The sequence below is a fragment of the Cetorhinus maximus genome, chromosome 20 (assembly GCF_964194155.1).
Source record: "Cetorhinus maximus chromosome 20, sCetMax3.hap1.1, whole genome shotgun sequence".
Classification (NCBI taxonomy): Eukaryota; Metazoa; Chordata; class Chondrichthyes; order Lamniformes; family Cetorhinidae; genus Cetorhinus; species Cetorhinus maximus.
The window spans coordinates 13,283,940-13,304,211 of NC_135898.1; the positions used below are offsets into that span (position 1 = coordinate 13,283,940).

General features: G+C 47.3%; 1 protein-coding gene across 3 annotated transcripts in view; it reads right to left on the reverse strand.

The window, feature by feature from the left end:
- LOC144694867 (cytosolic purine 5'-nucleotidase-like) overlaps nt 1-20,272 on the reverse strand; it is a 64,179-nt gene that overhangs the window by 10,029 nt on the left and 33,878 nt on the right. For all 3 annotated transcript variants that reach the window (XM_078565521.1, XM_078565523.1, XM_078565522.1), the window contains exons 8-13: nt 19,793-19,846; nt 17,502-17,585; nt 13,856-13,897; nt 11,569-11,676; nt 11,015-11,081; nt 7,590-7,760 (exon numbers count right to left, since the gene is read on the reverse strand). In XM_078565521.1, the coding sequence (XP_078421647.1) occupies nt 7,590-7,760; nt 11,015-11,081; nt 11,569-11,676; nt 13,856-13,897; nt 17,502-17,585; nt 19,793-19,846 (526 nt within the window). The remainder of the gene's footprint in view (nt 1-7,589; nt 7,761-11,014; nt 11,082-11,568; nt 11,677-13,855; nt 13,898-17,501; nt 17,586-19,792; nt 19,847-20,272) is intronic.

Consider the following 20,272-nt stretch of genomic DNA (forward strand, 5'->3'; position numbering starts at 1 on the left):
AGATCATAGAGGATAAGAAGGGACAATGCACCATTGCTACTCATAGAGAATGTCATTTCTAACTTTGCTGAGAGCCATTTAATGCTGTATAAGGGAAGAAAGATCTGACTGGAAAGATTTAAACACAGAATGAAAGGTGAGTACGGATTTGGGAAGCAATCACAATTTTGGAGAAGCCATAGAGTCACAGAGTCATAGAGGTCTACAGCACAGAAAAAGGCCCTACGGCCCATCGAGCCTGCGCCAGTCAAACAAGTACCTAACTATTCTAATCCCATTTCCCAGCACTAGGCCTATAGCCTATGCCATGGCATCGCAAGTGCACATCCAAATACTTCTTAAATGTTATGAGGGTTTCTGCCTCTACCACCCTTTCAGACAGTGAGTTCCAGATTCCCACCACCCTCTAGGTGAAAAAATTCTTCCTCACATCCCCTCTAAACCTCTGGCCCCTTACTTTAAATCTATGCCCCCTGGTTACTGATCCCTCCACCAAGGGGAAAAGTTCCTTCCTGTCTACCCTATCTATCTCCTTCATAATTTTATACACCTCAATCACGTCCCCCCTCAATCTCCTCTGCTCCAAAGAAAATAACTCCAGGGTCTATCCAATCTCTCCTCATAACTAAAACTCTCCAGCCCAGGCAACATCCTGGTAAATCTCCTCTGCACTCACTCTAGTGTAATCACATCCTTCCTATAATGTGGATTCCAGAACTGCACACAATACTCTAACTGTGGCCTAAGCAGCGTTTTATACAGTTCCAGTTTAACCTCCCTGCTCTTATGTTCTATGTCTCAGCTTTTTTTTTGTAAAAATATACTTTATTCATAAAAAATCTTCAATCACATTCAAAACCATTTCAAAAACAACATTACAAGGGTACAATCCAGGTTAAACTTTTACAAAATGTATCACCAGGTGCATCAGTACAAACAATATTACAATCATTTACAGCCTTTCATTTTGATCTGTACAGCCCGAGGGGCTCTAAACAGTTCCCAGTCTCTCGGTGCGCTGTGGTAGAAAGGTCTTAGACAGCGACCCTTCCCCATTGCGCCTTTGCGGCAGCTGCCCCAAGCTTTAGTGCGTCCCTCAGCACGTAGTCCTGGACTTTGGATTGTGCCAGTCCGCAACAATCGGTCGGGGACAACTCTTTGTGCTGGAAGACCAACAAGTTTCGGGCAGACCAAAGCGCCTCTTTCACCGAGTTGATGATCCTCCAGCTGCAGTCGATGTTTGTCTCGGTGTGTGTCCCTGGGAACAGCCCGTAGAGCACAGAGTCCTGTGTCACAGAACTGCTCGGGATGAACCTCGACAGCAACCACTGCATCTCTCTCCAGACTTTCTTTGCAAAGGCACAATCCACAAGGAGGTGAACAACGGTCTCTTCCCCACCACAGCCACCTCGAGGGCAACGTGCAGAGGGGGTGAGACTCCTGGCGTGTAGGAAGGATCTGACGGGGAGGGCCTTTCTCACCACCAGCCAAGCTACGTCTTGGTGCTTGTTGGAAAGTTCTGGCGATGAGGCATTCTGCCAAATGACTTTGACAGTCTGCTCGGGGAACCATCCCACAGGGTCCACCCTCTCCTTTTCCCTCAGGGCCTCTAGGACGTTACGTGCTGACCACTGCCTGATGGACTTGTGGTCAAAGGTGTTTTTCTGCATAAATTTTTCCACCAGGGACAGGTGGTACGGCACGGTCCAACTACTTGGAGCGTTCCGCGGCAGCGTGGCCAGACCCATCCTTCGCAACACCGGGGACAGGTAGAACCTCAGCACGTAGTGACACTTGGTGTTTGCGTACTGAGGGTCTACGCACCGCTTGATGCAGCCACACACAAAGGTGGCCATCAGTATGAGGGCGATGTTGGGCACGTTTTTTCCCCCTTTATCTAGAGGCTTGTACATCGCGTCCCTGCAGACACGATCCATTTTCGACCTCCAGATAAAGCGGAAGATGGCTCGAGTGATCGCCATCGCGCAGGAGTGTGGAATGGGCCAGACCTGCGCCACGTACAGCAACAGCGAGAGTACCTCACACCTGATGACCAGGTTCTTACCCGCAATGGAGAGGGAGCGTCGCTCCCACATGCCCAGTTTCCTTTTCACCATAGCCACTCGCTCCTTCCAGTTTCTAACGCATGCCCCGGTCCCTCCGAACCATATCCCCAGCACCTTCAGGCCGTCAGCCCTGACAGTGAAGGGGACAAAGGATCGGTCAGCCCAGTTCCCAAAGAACATGGCCTCGCTCTTCCCACGATTTACCTTGGCTCCCGAGGCCAGTTCGAACTGGTCGCAGACGTGCATCAGTCTGCGCACCGACAGCGGATCCGAGCAGAAAACGGCGACGTCGTCCATGTACAGGGAGGCTTTTACCTGAGTGCCTCCACTGCCTGGGATCGTCACTCCTCTTATGCCCGGATCCTTCCTGATGGACTCGGCAAAGGGTTCTATGCAGCACACGAAAAGGACAGGCGAGAGAGGACAGCCCTGCCTGACTCCTGATTTAATCGGAAAGCTATCTGTTTCCCACCCATTGATTGAGACTGCGCTACTGATGTTAGTGTAGAGCAGTTGGATCCAATTACGAATTCCCTCCCCAAAGCCCATTTTGGAGAGCACATCCCCCATGTAGGTGTGCGATATTCTGTCAAAGGCCTTCTCCTGATCCAAGCTGATGAGGCAGGTATCCACACCCCTGTCCTGTACATAGGCAATCGTATCCCTGAGCAGCGCCAGGCTGTCAGAGATCTTCCTGCCTGGCACAGAGCAGGTCTGGTCAGGGTGGATCACCAATTCCAGAGCGGATTTGACCCGGTTGGCGATGACCTTGGACAGAATCTTATAGTCCACATTCAACAGTGAAATGGGTCGCCAATTTCTAATTTCCTCCCTTTCCCCCTTGTGCTTGTAGATGAGGGTGATGATGCCTTTCCTCATGGATTCTGACATGCTGCCGGCCAGGAGCATACTCTCGTACACTTCTAGCAGGTCTGGGCCGATCAAGTCCCACAGAGCCGAATACAACTCCGCCGGCAGGCCGTCGCTTCCGGGGGTTTTACTCTTCTCGAAGGACTCGAGGGCCTTAGTCAGTTCGTCAGGAGTTAGCGGTTTGTCTAGGCTCTCCCGCGTACTGTGGTCTAAGACCTCCGTGATAGAGGACAGGAAGGACTGGGAGGCCGTGCTGTCCGTGGGCTTCACGTCATACAGTCCGGCATAAAAGGATTTGCTGATCCTCAGAATGTCGGACCGTGATGACTTTACTGAGCCGTCTTCTTCCTTCAGGCTGCTGATCACAGAGCGTTCTCTGTGTACCTTTTGGAAGAAGAAACGTGAGCACGTCTCATCCTGCTCCACGGAGCGGACTCTGGAACGGAAGATGATCTTGGAGGCCTCCGAGGCAAAGTGCGAGGCTTGCTGGCCCTTCACCTCTTGGAGCTCCTCCTTGACATCGACCCCCATCGACTGCAGCCGGAGCAGATTCTGCATCTTTTCCTGGAGTCGGGACATTTCCCTCTGTTCCTTTCTAGCTTTCTGGGTGCCTTTGCGGATGAAAAACCTCTTGATGCTTCCCTTGATCACTTCCCACCAGTGTGTCAGGGACTCAAAGAGGGGTTTCACGGTTCTCCAACCTTTGTAATCCCTCTTGAGCTCCTCAATGTTCTCTGGGGTCAGCAGTTGCACATTTAGCTTCCATGCCCCCCTGCCCACCCTCAGGTCTTCCTCCAAGTGGCAGTCCGCCAGTAGGAGGCAGTGGTCAGAGAAGAACACCGGCTTGACCTCGGTGGATCTGACTGTGAATGCACGGGACACAAACAGGAAGTCTATCCTGGAACGAATGGACCCGTCTGGCCGCGACCAGGTGTATCTACGCTGCGCTCCGTCTGCAGGGTTGCTGAAGACGTCGTGCAGCTTGGCATCCTTAACTGTTTCGATCAGGGATCTGGACGTAGCGTCCAATCTGCTTCCGGCCCTGCCGGATCGTCCAGCCGCATCGATGATGCAGTTGAAGTCCCCGCCCAGAATGACCGGCCTGGAGGTCGCCAGCAGCAGTGGGAGCTGCTGAAAAACCTCCAGCCGCTCAGCCCCTTGTGCCGGGCTGTACACGTTAATTAACCGGAGTGGAGCGTTCTTGTACATTACGTCTGCTACGAGGAGTCGCCCGCCCACCACCTCCTTGACCTCGGAGACGGTGAAGTTGCCTCCCCGCAGCAGAATACCCAGGCCGGAGGAACGAGAGTCGTTTCCGCCCGACCAGATCGATGGCCCGTGGGACCACCATCGTGACCATTGCCTGTAGGAGCTGAGGTGCGGTATCGCACACTCCTGCAGAAACAACAGGTCAGCTTTGACCTTGGCTAGGTAGTCCAAGGTCGCAACACATCGCGTAGTAGATTTAATGCTACGCACATTTATGGATACAATCTTTAAACCCATTTTAAAGCATTTATTCTCCTACCAAACCCACTGTCTCTGAGAGTCCCAGACCTTTAGTCTGCTCCTTCATACCCGTAGTGAGCTCAAATTCCTTCACTTTGGATGGGCTGAGGTAGATCTCCTTGGCCGTGTTCTGCTCCGGTGGCATCTGGAGGTTCACGTAGAGAGCGGGTTTTGAGATGACCTTTGCTGGAGAAGCTTCTCCAAGACTCACCCCCTCTGGGGTGTTGCTGTTCCCGGCTTCCTGGAGCTGGGGTGCGATGATTGCCTCACTGCTCCCAGATTCCAGGGGCTGTGGTGCACTGGCCTCCTCAGGTTGCAGGCAAAGTTGGGGTGCGCTGGTCTCCTTGTTGTCTCCAATTTTCTGGAGCTCGGGTGTCTCGTCCTCCAACGCCCTGGAGCTTTGCCGCCTCTTCTGTCGGTGCCGCTCTGGCACTTCATCATCCGAAGAGCTGCTGCCCTTGTCATCCGTGTCGGATGGGAGACGCCTCTTGCCGCTTCTCTGGGAAGCGCCTTTGCTTCTTCTTCGCTCCCTCTTACTTTTCTTGTTCTTCACCGTCCGCCACTCCCCCTGCTGCTTTTCCACTGCTGCCTCCTCCTCCATTGATTCCTGAGGACTGGGAGGTTCAGGGGGTAGTGCTGTTGATTGGCTCTCTGTTGCCTCAATCTCTTTCTCCACCTTGTCTCTCTCTGTGTCCTCCTTTGTCCCGTTGAGCTCCCTGGGGGCCTTGGTGGTTGGAGTGACACGGAACCTTTCTTCTGCTTCCCCCTGGTCGGCTTTGGCTGCCTGTGCGTAAGTACGGCAGCGTTTGGGGCAGGTCCTGTAGAGGTGACTTGCCTCGCCACACAGGTTGCAGCACTTGGCCTGTTTGCAGTCTTTTGTCTGGTGCCCTTCCTGTTTGCAGATCTTGCAGAGGGAGGCGCTGCAGTTGGCCGCCACATGACCAGCCTTGCCGCATGAGCGACAATGCTTGGGTTGCCCAGCGTAGACCAGGTAGCCCCGGTTTCCCCCGATAGCGAAACTGGAGGGAGGGTGGAAAATGGCTCCCTTACCATCAGTCTTTAGCGTGACCTTAAACAGGCGTTTGCCTGTCCAGATCCCCAAGTCGTCTCGAATCTCGGTGCCGCTCCCCACCTTATCGAAGTACCTGGTGAGGAAGGTGACCACGTCGGCGACAGGGACGAAGGGGTTGTACACATGCACCATCACCTCACGTTCCCGTTGCAACGGCAGAGAAAAGTGCGGCTCCGCCGTCAGGATCTTCATCTCCGGCAGGTCTCTCTTCTCGAACACCCTCAGGAGCCGGACGCAGTCTGCCACTCGCTTGAACGTCACGTCGAAATAACCACCTTTGCGGGAGTCGTGCAGGGTGAAGATCTCCGTAGCTTGGAAGCCGCACGCCTTCAACAGGATCCTCCTGGTGAAGAAGCCCCGATCCATAGGTGATCCTCCTTCATCGCTGTGGTTCACCGTGACTCGGACGGTGATAGGTAACCCACGGTATGGATTTGTCTCAGCTAATAAAGGCAAGTATCCTATATACCTTCTTAACCACCTTATCTACCTGTCCCGCTACCTTAAGGGACCAGTGGACATGCACATCAAGGTCCATCTGATCCTCGGTACTTCCCAGGTCCCTACCATTCATCGTGTATTCCCGTGCCTTGTTTGTCCTGCCTAAGTGTATCACTTCACACTTATTCAGATTAAATTACATTTTCCACTGATAAACCCATCTGACCAGCCTGGCTATATCCTCCTGTAATCTAAGACTATCCTCCTCACTATTTACCACCCGGCCAATTTGAATGTCATCCGTAAACTTACTGATCAACCCTCCTACATTCAAGTCTAAATTGTTTATATATACTGTAATTGATTCTTTGATCAATATTGTGATACCGCCTCCTCTTTTACCTCCTTCCCTGTCTCGCCTGAAGACCCCATATCCTGGAATATTGAGCTGCCAATCCTGCCCCTCTCTCAACCATGTCTCTGCGACAGCAATGACATCATACTTCCATGTGTCAATTTGTGCCCTCCAATCACCTGCCTTATTCGTCAGACTCCTTGCATTAAAATAAATACCATCCAACCTTGCCAAACTCCCTTGTGCCTTAACTGGCCTATAATTTCTATGCCTTCCAGACTCACTTGCTCTCTCTTAATTTTGGCTATGCATCTCCTCCTGCTGAACCTCCTCTCAGGATCCCATCCCCCTGCCAAGTTAGTTTAAACCCTCCCCAACAGCACTAGCAAACCTCCCCGCAAGGATGTTGGTCCCATTCCGGTTCAGGTGCAACCCGTCCACCTTGTACAGGTCCCACCGCCCCTAGAAATGATCCCAATGTCCCAGAAATCTAAGGCCCTCTCTCCTGCACCATCGGTCCAGCCACGCATTCATCTGGACTAACCTCCTATTTCCATACTCACTAGTGTGTGACACCGGAGGTAATCCAGAGATTACTACCTTTGAGGTCCTGTTTTTTAATCTGCTTCCTAGCTCCCTCAATTCTGCTTGCAGGACCTCATCCCTCTTTCTACCTATGTCATTGGTACCTATATGTACCACGGCCTCTGTCTGTTTGCCGTCCTCCTTCAGAATGCCCTGCAGCCACTCAGTGACATCCTTGACCCCGGCACCAGGAAGGCAACATACCACTGGAGTCACGTCTACAGCCGCAGGAACGCCTGTCTGTTCCCTTTACTTTCGAGTCTCCTAACATTATTGCTCTTCCCCTCTTGCCCTCCCCCACCCCGTGCAGCTGAGCCACTCACAGTGCCATGAGCATGGCTGCACTCCCCAGGGGAACCGTCACTCTTACCGTTTTCCAACACAGAAAAATGGTTCTTGAGCGAAATGCACCCTGGGGATTTCCAGATTTGGTGATGGAAAGCTAAACCATTTGCATGTCAGATACGCTCATACACTCAAGTCTGCACTCTTGACTTGAGGGTGTGAAGTTAACGGCCACACTATGGGTTCATACTCACTGGAAATTGAATTTTGACTGCCCAAATTCTATAGACAGCAGATGGGCTGCCTACTCTGCATTCGAACTCAGGAGTGAAAGTTGGTACCTTTTTATGAAATTAGAATGGTGGAAAGTTGGATGTAGCTCTGATCCCACTTTGCTTGGACTTACCACTCTTCTCTGTCCAGACCCGTAGCTCACGTGCCAGTTCGGGTACAACCAGGAATGTCCTCCAGCCCTGCCACTTCTTGGATTTGAGGATGTCTCCAAAGATATGGTCTCCAATGTACAGAATCTCTTTACCCTTCACCCCCAACAGGTCGCAGATCATATCCGAAGACCCTAGGCCAACATTAGCAGAAGTATCTTTCGTCAGTCAACTGAACGTGTCCAAGACTTAGTAAATCACCAAGTCTGCATCTTAAAAAGCAATCCAGAAATTGCATTGACATTACAACACAGAAATAGGCCATTTGGCCTAAATCATTTATATTGGTGCTTATCCTCCAAAGAAGCACTCAACCTAATCCCATCGCCTCCTCTCTCCTCAAATTCCTCTTTCCTCAAACAACAATATGTAGCCCGTTCATCAATGTTTGTATGGTTTCCTCTTCAATCACTAACTGCAGTCGTGCATTCCACAGCTTCACAACCCTCTATGTAAAAATTTTCCTCCTCCCTCTGTAATAAATCTCTTGCATCTAATCGTATATCCTTGGCCCCAGTTGATCGGTCATCTCTCTTCTTATGCTTTTATGGAGAGTCATACGGACTTGAAACATCAACTGGTTCTCTCTCCACAGATGCTGCCAGACCTGCTGAGTTTCTCCAGCATTTATTGTTTTGATCTCTCTTATCTCTTTTTGTTTATTCCCATTGCCAAGCACTAGTTGATAAGACATTCAGCTGACCTGTATGCTGACCCCATCTAATCACCTGAAGAAATCTCTGGCTCTCAGCTAGCAACATAATCTGTGACAGTAGAACATGGGGCTGAATTTTCCAGCAATTTCGGGGATGGACTGGGAGGGCATGAGGGCTGGTAAAATGGTGGGGGGGTGGTGTCGAGAGGGGAGCTTTCCTGCCTGCCTCCATACCACATTGTCAGTGGCGGAAAAGTTGGCAGCTCAGACACCCACCAGGAGGCCAGTTGAGCCACTTGCTGCCTCCGCAGGGATTTTGTCCACACTGGGAAGACCTAGCAGTCTCCCAGCGGATTCTGGGCCAGGCAAGGGGAAGTTCTCTTTTCTGAGCACTCTATGACTCACAGAGGGCACCCTGCCTACCATGCACCCACCCCCCTCCCCCCATTTCCCCAGTGCCAATGGCTGCCCTTGCAGAAACAGCACTGCTGGTGCCCAGCAGCCCCAATCCTGATCACTGAGGCCTGCCTGCCTGGTTTTGGTGTCCCCCCAACTGAACTCACTTGTCTTGGAAGCCATTACACTATTGAGGTGCCCTCTCCCTGGAGCTGCAGCCTTAGAACTGTCCTAATACTAGTAACTTGCAAGGAAGGTTGGCTCGTTAAAATAAATGATATTTAGATTGCCTCTCAACCCAGCTCCAACATGCCCACTTTCAGGTTTAACAATGGCAATGTTGAAAACCTGTGAGTAACCTACTCACTGCAGTTGAGACTTTAATTAGTGCAGGCAGACAGGTACTTATTTCAATCATTATTGATCTTAGAAGCCTCTTAGTTGGCTGCCACCAGCAATTTGCCACCCCAGGCCCCACTGCGGGCCAAAGCCAGGTTGTCTTCTGCTTTCAGCCTTGGTGGCAGCACTTCCCCAGGACTAGCAAAATCCATCCGCTTTGTGGGTACAGAGGCAACCAGTAAAAACGATTCTGAATATTATGGATTTAATTTATAAGGAAAGGTTAAGAAAACTGGGTCAGTTTGCTTGAAATAAAAAGGCACAGATGGTCGAATTGAACTTTTCAAGATTGTGAAGGGTCAGCTGATCTGGTGGCGAGGAGCTCATCATGAGGGCAAACGTAAGCCCTTAGAATAGAAAGGTCGGAATTTTTTTGGATGGCTAGATTTCCCGCCCTGCCACCAAAATAGTTGGCAGGAAACGCACCCCTGCTCCTGTTGGCTTCCCGGTGACCACTTAACACTCTTTGGAGTATTCATTGTTTGGAGGCAGGTCTTCCAGCCCTATCTGAGGAAGAACTCCCACCTCAGAGAGCTACCAGCCAATCTGATTGGCTGGCAGCTCTCTCATCCCAGCAGTTCCAGCAGGGGCGATGGGGAGAGGGAGGTGGGAGTCGAGGAGAATGGAGGAGGGGGGGTGGTGGTGGTTGGGGGGGTTGGGGGGGTGGCGAGGTTGCAAAGGCCAGGGGCGGAGGAAAGACCCAGGGGAAGGCAGACCCTAGTGGGGTGGGGGCCCCCAATCAAGGGGGCCCAGAAGGAGGGCCCCCCCATCCCTTCCCACCCAAGACCCAAGCAGGCTAAACGGTCAGGCTCGCCCACCCTGCCACCTCACCTGTGTTCATCCTCCCACTTACCCCGCACATTCCTCAACTCCTCCCACCAGCCTAAAAATTGCGGGCAGATGGGAAGCAGCCCTTAAGAAAATGCTTACATTTTATAATTCATTTTTTGGCTGGGAATTGCTTTGGATCCTGAAAATGTGCCTGTAATCTGCCTGTAAGAAGCACTGGGTACCTGGTATCTATGTGCCAGAGGACCTGCTTGTCAATTGCCTAACAATCAACTAGTTACACCCTCCTTGAAGGAAGGAGTTTGGGGAAGGGAGACAAGTGAGCTATCTTTGAATTCAAGGTGGTTCCAAGGTAATACACCTGGCCATGGCAGGCTCATAACCTGACCCTTGTACCAAGCAGATCTTCTATATTCCGGGGCTGAAGATTGACCAGGCACTAATAAGATCTGGACCTTTCACTGTAAACTGGCATTCTTCCCACCAGCTGCAGAGAACCTTGCGAGCAAACAGTTGGAAGCTTTCCAGTGTTCTGTTCTTCCAGCAGTACTCTTGTGCACACTTGTTAGCTCTGCCTCGGCTTTTTAGACTTGGGTAAACAGGATGCACCCCAATGAAGAGTGAATGTGCACTCTGTATCAAGCAAACAAAGATTTTCCTTGTGGATCTCTCAGTAGCTCGTTTAAGGGGAGAATAGGGTTGAGAAACTTATCAGCCATGATTGAATGGCGGAGCAGACTCGATGGGCCGAATGGCCTAATTTCTGCTTCTATGTCTTATGGTCTTATGGTTTAGAAAACTTAACATGTTACTGGGTTATCAGTTGTGTCAGACATTGTATGGGTTCAGGGTATTTCTCTTGAGAGAGGAAATAGATCTAAGCAAATGTTTGTACATGCATTGGGTGGGGCCTCAGTCTAACGTGAGATCCAAAAGACAGCAAGTATGCAAACTAACAGTCCTTCAGTTATGTGTCATGGCTGGAGGCCAGCAGGAATTATTCAAATATTTGAGGTCCATTTTTTAATAATTAATTCCAACAGTCTGCAGACTGTTGTCCTCTGTGACCTCACGTGCAAGGCATTCATGATGCTGCTGAGAGAACATATACCATTGTTTAAGAGGCAACCTTACAGCACAGGGACTCACCTCCAGAATAAACAATACCGTGTTGCAAAGGGCCTGTGTAGGTGCCAATCCGAAGCCTCCCAGATTCCTATAATTTAATGCAGATAAATAAATATTCTGCACCGCACGGCTGAAAACACAAAGAAAATTTTGAAATCTGACAGTTCCTGTGAAAATTTACATAATTTATTTTGCCGTGTTTAGTAATTTCTAAAAGCAGGGCAGAATGTTGCACTGAGCATGAGAATCTCCAGCAGAACATGTTCAGTGGCAAAGGCCAACCCATATGGGTATGCCCGGCAGCCAGACCATTACCAAGAAACACTAATATCAAAGAAAAAATACTGCTGCTCGGGAATGTGACTAATTGGATTGCTCTACAGGGATGGGCCGAATGGCCTCCTTCTGCATTGCTATGACTCGATGGCTCTTGAACTCTAATTCTGAAATGAGCAGAAATCTGATCTGAAGTCTCAGACAATCAGCAAGAACCGGTTGCTTTGAGTCAGCGGGAAGAAAGCTGTGACCTTTTCTGATTCACACTTCTGTCAATGAAGCAGGCCTCAAATACTCACATCATCAACCAGTCTGAGCATTGTTCCCTCTCCAAAAAAAAGAGGCTTTCTTGTGTCTACCACAATCAGGTCAAAGTAGGAACGCCAGGAGCAGTGCGGAGTACCTGGCTGATAAAGAAATACAGGAAAGCATCAGATTTCAGAACTCCTTGACCTTCGTTGGCTCCCAGGCTGACAATGCTTCAATTTTACAATTCTCATCCTTGTTTTCAAATCTCCCCAAGGCCTTGCCCTCCCTATTTCTGTAACCTCCTCCAGCACTACACCGCTTTTGAGGTTTCAGCGCTCCTCCAATTCTGGCCTCTTGAGCATCCCTGATTTTCATTGCTCCACCATCAGTGGTCGTGCCTCCAGTTGTCTGAGCCCTAAGCTCTGGAATTCCCTAACCTCTCTGTCTCTTTTTCCTTCTTAAAGTGACCTATTTGGCCAAGCTTTTGGTCACCTGTGCTAATATCTCTTTTTTGTGACTTGCTGTTAAATTTTGTTTAATGTTGCTCCTGTTAAGGGCCTTGAAATGTTTTACTATGTTAAAGCGTAGAAAAATGCAAAGTTGTTATTGGTTTCAACGGTACAGCATACAAACTCAGAGTTTTCTTTATTAATGTATTGAGGACCCAGGTAACCAAGAATATATTTAATAGGGTTACTTTCAATGTATTCTAAGAGTGAAGATCTCAAATCCTGAAGATGACAAAGGGTACACAAGGCATCTTTTTTTCCTACTTACTCTGCTTCAATTGAAACTCAGAGGGCACTATATGTGGCAGACATGGAGGAATGTACTACTTTCACTGCTTTCCTGCTCTCAGCTCAGCTGAGGTGTTAAAGCAGAGAAATGAAAGTTGACACATAGTAGAATTATAAAGGGATGCTGTAGGGGCGTCATTCCAATGTAGGAGTTCCCACATATTGACATTACTCATTAAACCCGGGCAATTCCTGACTGTGAGAATAGGAAGTCAAGAGAGAGACAGAAAGAGAGAGAGACAGACTCACACCTCTTTATATTGACATCATGCTCACACTGTCCAGGACAAAGCAGCCCACTTGATTGGCACCTCATCTACAAACATTCACTCCCTCCACCACTAATGCACAGTAGCAGCAGCATGTACCATCTACAAGATGCACTGCAGGAATTCACCAAAGCTCCTTCGACAGCACCTTCCAAACCCACAACCACTACCATCTAGAAGGACAAGGGCAGCAGAAAGATGTGAACACCACCACCTAGAAGTTCCACTCCAAGTCACTCACCATCCTGACTTGGAAATATATCGCTGTTCCTTCACTGTCGCTGGGTCAAAATTCTGGAACTCCCTTCCTCAACAGCACTGTGGGTGTATCTACACCACATGGACTGCAGCAGTTCAAGAAGGCAGCTCACCACCACCTTCTCAAGGGCAACCAGGGATGGGCAAAAAATGCTGGCCCAGCCAGCGAAGCCCACACCCCATGAATGAAAAAAAAAATCCCACATCAGGCCCACGTATATCCTTCCACCTACATTAAAAAGCATTTGCTGAAAATACTAAGGAGCCAGTGAAGTGGAAAGGAGGAAGAGACAAAATGAACAGAAAGTGAAAAAAAAAAATTAGATGAGCAATTGGCCAAAGTAGGCCTTCTAAGGAATGGACTGGAGAGTTGACACTGAGCGGTCACATCAGGCTCAAGCAGCCGAATGGAAGCAAAATAAGGTTGCTTATCACTGCTGCTCAAAGGTCCAGATTTGGTATGAAAAAAAGCACATGACACACAAGCAGTTAAACCAATTTGTCATCAGGTTCATGTAAGTAAATGTGTAAAAACACAAGGCGGTAAAAACCAGGGGCTGAAATTACTTGTGTCCTACTGATTCAATATTGCTGTGGACGGCTGAGTTCTCTATATGATCTGTCAATCCAAGCCCTCCAGGTTCGCACGTATGCCTGACCTGTGAATGCACCTGTAGACCAAATATACATGAGACTGTTCACCTTTTAATTGTTCTCCTGTTGAGACTCAAACTAAGATTGGTAAACAGTCAGACTTTGGGGCAGGCATGATTTGTCATGTGGTACCTCATTTCTCCCTCCTCCATTTAACAAAGCCCCTATATCATTCTGGTTCTAGTTGAAAGTAGATCATTTCTTTGTCTGATTATTACAAAGGGGAGGATCTTTTTCAGTCACGCTCATTGTTAACCATCTGCATTAAGCACCACTGTATCTTGTGTGCAGGTCGTACTCTGACCCTTGCATGTTGACTTAGTCTGTGTCGCTTTTCCTGCATTAGTTTGGAACTTTACCTTTGGCCCATGTGGGAAGTCAAACAGGTATTTCATTATTGCCTGCAAAAGAAAGGAAAAGAGCGTGAGCATAGGCATATCACTTGTTTGAGTGCCAGCTGTGCTGTTTCCTGCTGATCACAGAGAGACCATCAGCAACTGGTTAAGTTAAAACCTTTCAATTTTCTTCTCTCTCCTCTCAAAGGCACCAACTCTTCCTCAGTGCCTCCCATGGATGCCAGTGCCCTCCAGCTCCCAGTAGGTTCCCTATAGAGTTGTCACAATTGGGGAAACTTTATAAAATCATTTTCTCTTGCAACAACTCTGCACCAGTTCTTGTCAGCAGAACTCGTCCCTGACGATCCATAATCTGCACTGTTACAATACTTTACCCTGCAGAGATGAATGATGCAAGAATGAACAATTCCCCTATTTGTAATAGTGTGCTCAATAAACTGAGAAACGTAGGCCCCAATTTTAGCTTGGAGGCAGCTGGGAGCTGTTTTGCAGACAGGAAGGACAAAAGAAAGAGCTTGCCTCAGTTTTGCTGAATTTAAGGCAGGACCTGATTGCAATATTTTGTCTCCATTTCCCAGCTGCACACAGCCAGGTTGAATGGGGGGTAATCAGGCGGATAGGCCTTGGGCACCAGCACCACCAGGAAGCAGAGAGGAGGAAGGGAGATTGTGGCTCAGAGAGGCAGGGACTCAGCTTGTCCGATCACAGTGGGAAGGCAACTGAAGCAGGTAAGCTGGATCCAGTCACTAAGAGGAAAGTCACTTAGCTGCTGGATCCAGCGACCCCCGTCACCCTTTAGCTACTGGCTTTCCCAAGGCCTGGGAACCATGGCTGGCCAGAATTAAATTTAAAACACAGATTAAATCAAGATGCGGAGCCTCATTATGTAAGTGAACCCCTCCTGCCTCCCTCCCGCCAGGGAGCAGGTTGGTTGTGCGTCCCTGTCCTGTTCTCTTGATAAGTGGAAAAGGATAGATTTCAGGTGGATTAAGTTCGGGTTTGAGATTTTTAACATTTTAACATCCTATTCAACCTAATTCTACCCAATTTGGGGGTTAACTCGCAATCCACACTTTAGAGTGGCAGGTATTAAATTACTGGACAAAATAATTAAAATATTTATTTTCAATAAAAAGGAAATGTATGAAGCATATTCATTTGCTAATTAATATATAAACACAAATGAATGTCCTTTCCCCATCCATAGCTCAATGAATTAATCCAGTCTGTCTTGCATCAAACTGCTGCAGGTTCCAGGGTAAATGGAGTTGAGCTTTAAATGAGCCATTGAATGGTGGAGCTGAGGGGCTGAGCGGTACACTCCTGTTCCCAATGTTCATAATCTGTTTGTGTTTAATTTGTGTTCTGTGCTAAGATGGCTGATGTCAGCCATGGCGCAAATGGCATTGCTGTAACTGGGCTCAGTTTCCCTAGGTTTGGGAAGAGAAGATCAGCCATGGTTTGTGTTCCTGCTCGCTGTCCAGAGACTTTTGCATGTGCATGGATACCAGAGAAAAGTCAGGGAATGCTGATGAGTTGTTTCTCAACATCAATTTTAAATTCAAAACCTCACCTCTGTATTAAAAAGGGATGTAACTTGGAGTCTTTTGGGCTGCTTGGTTCGGTAATAAAAGCACAAAAATGAAATTTATATAGAACCTTTCACAATCTCAGGACATCTCAAATCATTTCACAGGCAATGAAGCACTTTTGAAGTGTGGCCACTGTTGTAATGTGGAGAAATATACACAGCAAATTCTCATAAAAAATAATGGCATAAGTAAACAGATCATCTGTTCTGGTACTGTTGTTTAGGAGGTAGATGTTAGGCAGGACACCAGAAGAATTCAATTGCTTTTCTTCAAATAGTGCCACAGCATCTGTTATATTCACCTGAGAGGATAGAATGGACCTCCGGTTTAATGCCTCAGCAGCAACTTGTATTTATAAAGCACTTCTACATTGTGAAACATTCTGAGGAACTTCACAGGAGTGTTATCAAAAAGTTTATCATTGAGCCACATAAGGGGTGAGAAGGACAGTTGGCTTTCAAGGAAGTGTCTTAAACAAGGAAAGAGAGGAAACAAGGCAGAGAGGTATAAGGAAGGAATTTCAGAGTTTAGGACCTTCACAGCTGAAGGAATCGCTGGCAATGTGAAGTGATTAAATCGGGGATGCTCAAAAGGCTAAAATTAGGGGAGATATCTTGAGGGGTTGTGGGGCTCAAGGAGATTATAGATATAGAAAGGGACAAAGCCCTGGAGGGATTTGAAAACAAGGATGAGAATTTTAAAATCTAGGCATTGTTTCACCAGGAGATAATGTAGGTTATTGAGCACAGGAGTGATGGTGAATGGGACTTGGTGTGAGTTTGGACAGAGGCAGCAGAATTTTGCAGCTGGCTCTTATTAGCATTCACGTGGAAACTATTGCAGTTTGGTCGATGATGTTGCTGAGGAACACCACGGAGATGAGAAATATGAAGCAGCCAGGGATAGACCCTTGGGACACACAAGAGGGTCACAGTTGGGTGAGAGATAAAGTGTGAGTTTTTTTTCCCCCCAAGGTTTCAACTCACACAACTCACTGGCTGTATGGAGGACTGGGGGTAAGGATACTGGATTCCCACCATAATGCAGTCTACAGAGTCCATTTCTCGAGACCAAGTTATAGCTGAGACCACGTTATTTGATAGTTGCTGTCTGGCTTGATTTTTCCAGTGCCAGCATGTTTATCCTTACAGTTTCCAGTCCTCGTGCTCCAAACTAAAAGAATAAAGCAGGCACTGTGTAAAATCAACCAAATAATTAAATGGCTGCTTTTTATTTTTACTTTTTCTTAAGTGGGTGGTTGTGTTTATGGTGGGAGAAGTCTTGTGTCGGCGTTTGCAGAATGAAAATTTTGGGGTCCAAGACAGACACACATTATACCGAGCAGACCAGGTTATGGCGACCCTCCCCAATTTGTTGCAGAAACAAACTGCCAGGCTAACTCAAATCCACACACATAGCCACATGGCATACCAACTTAACCACTATGCTATCAGCACTGGTTCATACACATTTTCTATTTTAAATGGTTGGGAGCTTACTTTCACTGTCACACGAGGATGTGACAGTCACTCTGTGTGCACTGGAGCCTATTGCATACATAGCAGTACAAGTTGCAACCAACTACTGAGCGGGCAGAATAAAAAAAATGGAGAAAATTCTAAGTGTCGGAAATCGAATCAGAAATTGATACAGCACAGAAGGAGGCCATTCAACCCATTGTGCCTGTGCTGCTCGTTTGCAGAGCTATCTAATCAGTACCTGCTCTTTCCCAATAGCCCTTTCAATCTTTTCCCTTCAGCTATTTATCCAATTCTCTTCTGAAAGTTATTACTAAATCGGCTCCTGCTACCTTTCCGGGAAGTGAATTCTCAATCATAACAAGTTTCTGTTTCTGAAATAAAATCAGAAGATAATTGGTCATTGTCTGTAAAGAAAATGAAGGTACTTTGGGTGTAAACTCCAAAGCATTAAGCTGTCTTTTCTCACTAAGCGCTGATCGGCTTAGTCTGTGTCCCAGCTTTTCCTGTATTTATTTCCAATTTCCTTGACCCAGGTGGTTGTTGGAAGCACAGAATGAAATGAAACTGAACACTCACATCTGTGTAGGAGTAATCGCTGTTGGTAGCAAGGAAAATCTTTCCCACTTCTTTCATTCGACTGAGGAGCAGAGGCAATCGAGGCTGGAGGGGAAAAAAAGTTGCAACTCAGTTAGTGAACAGTTGTTTTTGTTGGGCCAGTGGAGATTATGGGCAATTTGATAGAGGCTTTTCAATTTGCAAAGTAATGGGACAGAGCAGAGACAGTTGACAGGTCTCAAACAATGGGACATAGTCATTAGATGAAATATATGATGTTTGGGAAAGAGAAACTGGGAAAATGTATTTCTTTTATACAAAGTACAATACAGTATGATTGTGGATTACACTGTCAGAGCTTGTGCTCAGAGCAGAAACTATGTCAACAGTTGTCATTAGGTTAGATAAATGGTAGAAGGAGAAAGGAATAAAGGGGTGTGGAGACAGATTGGGAACATGGGATGAGGACAGCTATGTGTATGGAATGGAGGTGAAACGCAAAAAGCTGGGTTGAAAAGTTGGGTTGAGCAGCCCAGTTTTGTATTGAAATTTCTATTTCATTCGGTGCAAAGTTCTTCTTCAGCACTTCATTCCCGGAGTACCATGTACAATTGAAGCATGATTTTCCAATCAGCAGACCCCCTTTTTGGCCCAGGGAGCCAGCTGGGAATTTTAACGAGGTAAAAGCAATCTGCTTAATCTAACTTATGTTTACTTGTAAATTTGCAGGCCTCCTTTTTACAGTTGTCAGGTTACAATCTACACAGATAGTGTTAGAGTCCATGAGTTACAGTCTGCACATGTATTGTTGGTGAATCACTGAAAATAACATTACTTGCCTGGGAGGGTTTCAATTCCTTGCATATAAATCATGATTATATTTTATGTAGCATGACGAACACAGTTTACAAAAAGAATGGGGGAAATGACACCAGGACACATTTCCCATGATTTTTCCATTTTGCTGTTTAAATGGTACACATTTCCCATTAAAACAGCAGTCTGCAACTTAGTGGCAGCACCTATGCAGTCTAGAACTCACTGGCTGGACCGCTGACTGAGTAGTTCATAACATGATTATTGTATCAGTACATCCTCTAAATTTACCGCTGCATTCACAAGATTTAACGGATCACTTTCATGTTTGCAGAAGAAGTGACATGGCAAAATCATTTTGAACCAAGTTAATAATGAAGCCTGTGTACAGATCTCAGACTGAAAAGGATAGAAAGGGCTTGGAAGACTGGTTGCACAAGTGTGGAAAGTGCTTTCCTTGCAGTGAATGTAGACTGCACTTGGTAGTTGATTTCATTTTCTGTATTCACACAATCCACATGATCGCAACTATTTCCCATCTCGCACTGAACAAGGTAAATCCTCCCTTTTTGCCACAGGCAGCTCTGCTGTAGGGAGTTGATCTGTCCTTGTAGTCAAGGTGTGGCTACAGTGACACAATCTGGATTGGCAGTGGGGAGTAACTGACAACAATGGAGCTGACTATGCCTCTAATGAATCTCAAGCTGAGTCACAGGATTGGGGCTGTTGCTCGATCACTTGTCCAAAACTCCAAGTATCATCAAGGATTTGCCCTTGAAAATCTGGTCTAATGATACTGGAGAAGAATGCAGTTGCTGGAATAGAGACTTTAGTTATCAGTTCCTAGCAAATTTAGGCTTATTAAGAAAGCAAAGGATGGACAGGGGGGCTGCAAAATTTGCTTTCTTTATTTGTATAGTGAGTCAGCCATGTTGGTGGGTAAACTGATGAAAAATGGCAGTCAGGGGAGTCAACATGCCTGTCCCATGCCAGTGCACCGTGAGTAAGGAAGGAACAGCTGTTTATTTTAGTTGAAGCAAATGGGTCGGTGCCCTGCTCACCCACATAAAATCTCATCATTCCCTGCAAACTTTGCCTTCCATTTGTAAATGACAGCAGCAGGATGTTAAATAGATGCGAAATACACCTTGGGCTGCAAACAATAGTTGCATGCATTCCTGGAGGTTTCATCACATGTTCCCTGTCATGTTCAACTGTCCCACCCAGACAAACAGCTCTTTTGCCACCAACACCCTGCCCGGTCTCCAATATTTTTTTACCAGGAACGAATGAAAATGAAAACAAAACATACAATTTATTTTAATGTCCCCATGATTTTCCTCCTGGTTGCTCGCAATGGTGTCCAGGAGATTAATCTTTAATCCCTGGAGACCCCAGGCCAATCTTGAAGGGTTAACAAACCTACTCAGAATGTTATTGTCCCAAAAACCGTGAGAGCGTGTTCATGTCTGAAAAGCAGCAAGTATTCTACTCACATCCTTCATCACATATCTTTCCAGGTTTGCCAGCGTTTTCTTCTTCAAAGTCCCCTGCAAAGGCAGAGTAAAAGATGAAACAACTCCAATAAGTTTCAACAAAACAGTCAAAGACAGGTCAAAGCTGCCGCAATTCTCTGAATTAAAATCTGAATGAATCTGACCTGACCCAAACCCACCTGGATTTGTGGGTTCAGATCATTTGCATTTTGCTGCTTGTGCCCCGCTTCCCCCTTCCCCCATTGCACAAGGTCAGGCTTGTCCCCTTGCAGAGTCCAATGCCTGCAAGGTAAGTCTGCCATAATGGCTCATGTGGCCATTACCCTTCTGTAATCATCTGATCATAGAGGGTTTCAGTGCAGAACCTAAAACCTACTTCTTCTGGGCTCCCCTCAATATAGGTGTCTGACTGACAAACAAACAAGGAAATGAAGTAGGGGGGAACCCAGGAATGTGCCTCCTTTGGGCTTGTGGCAAACG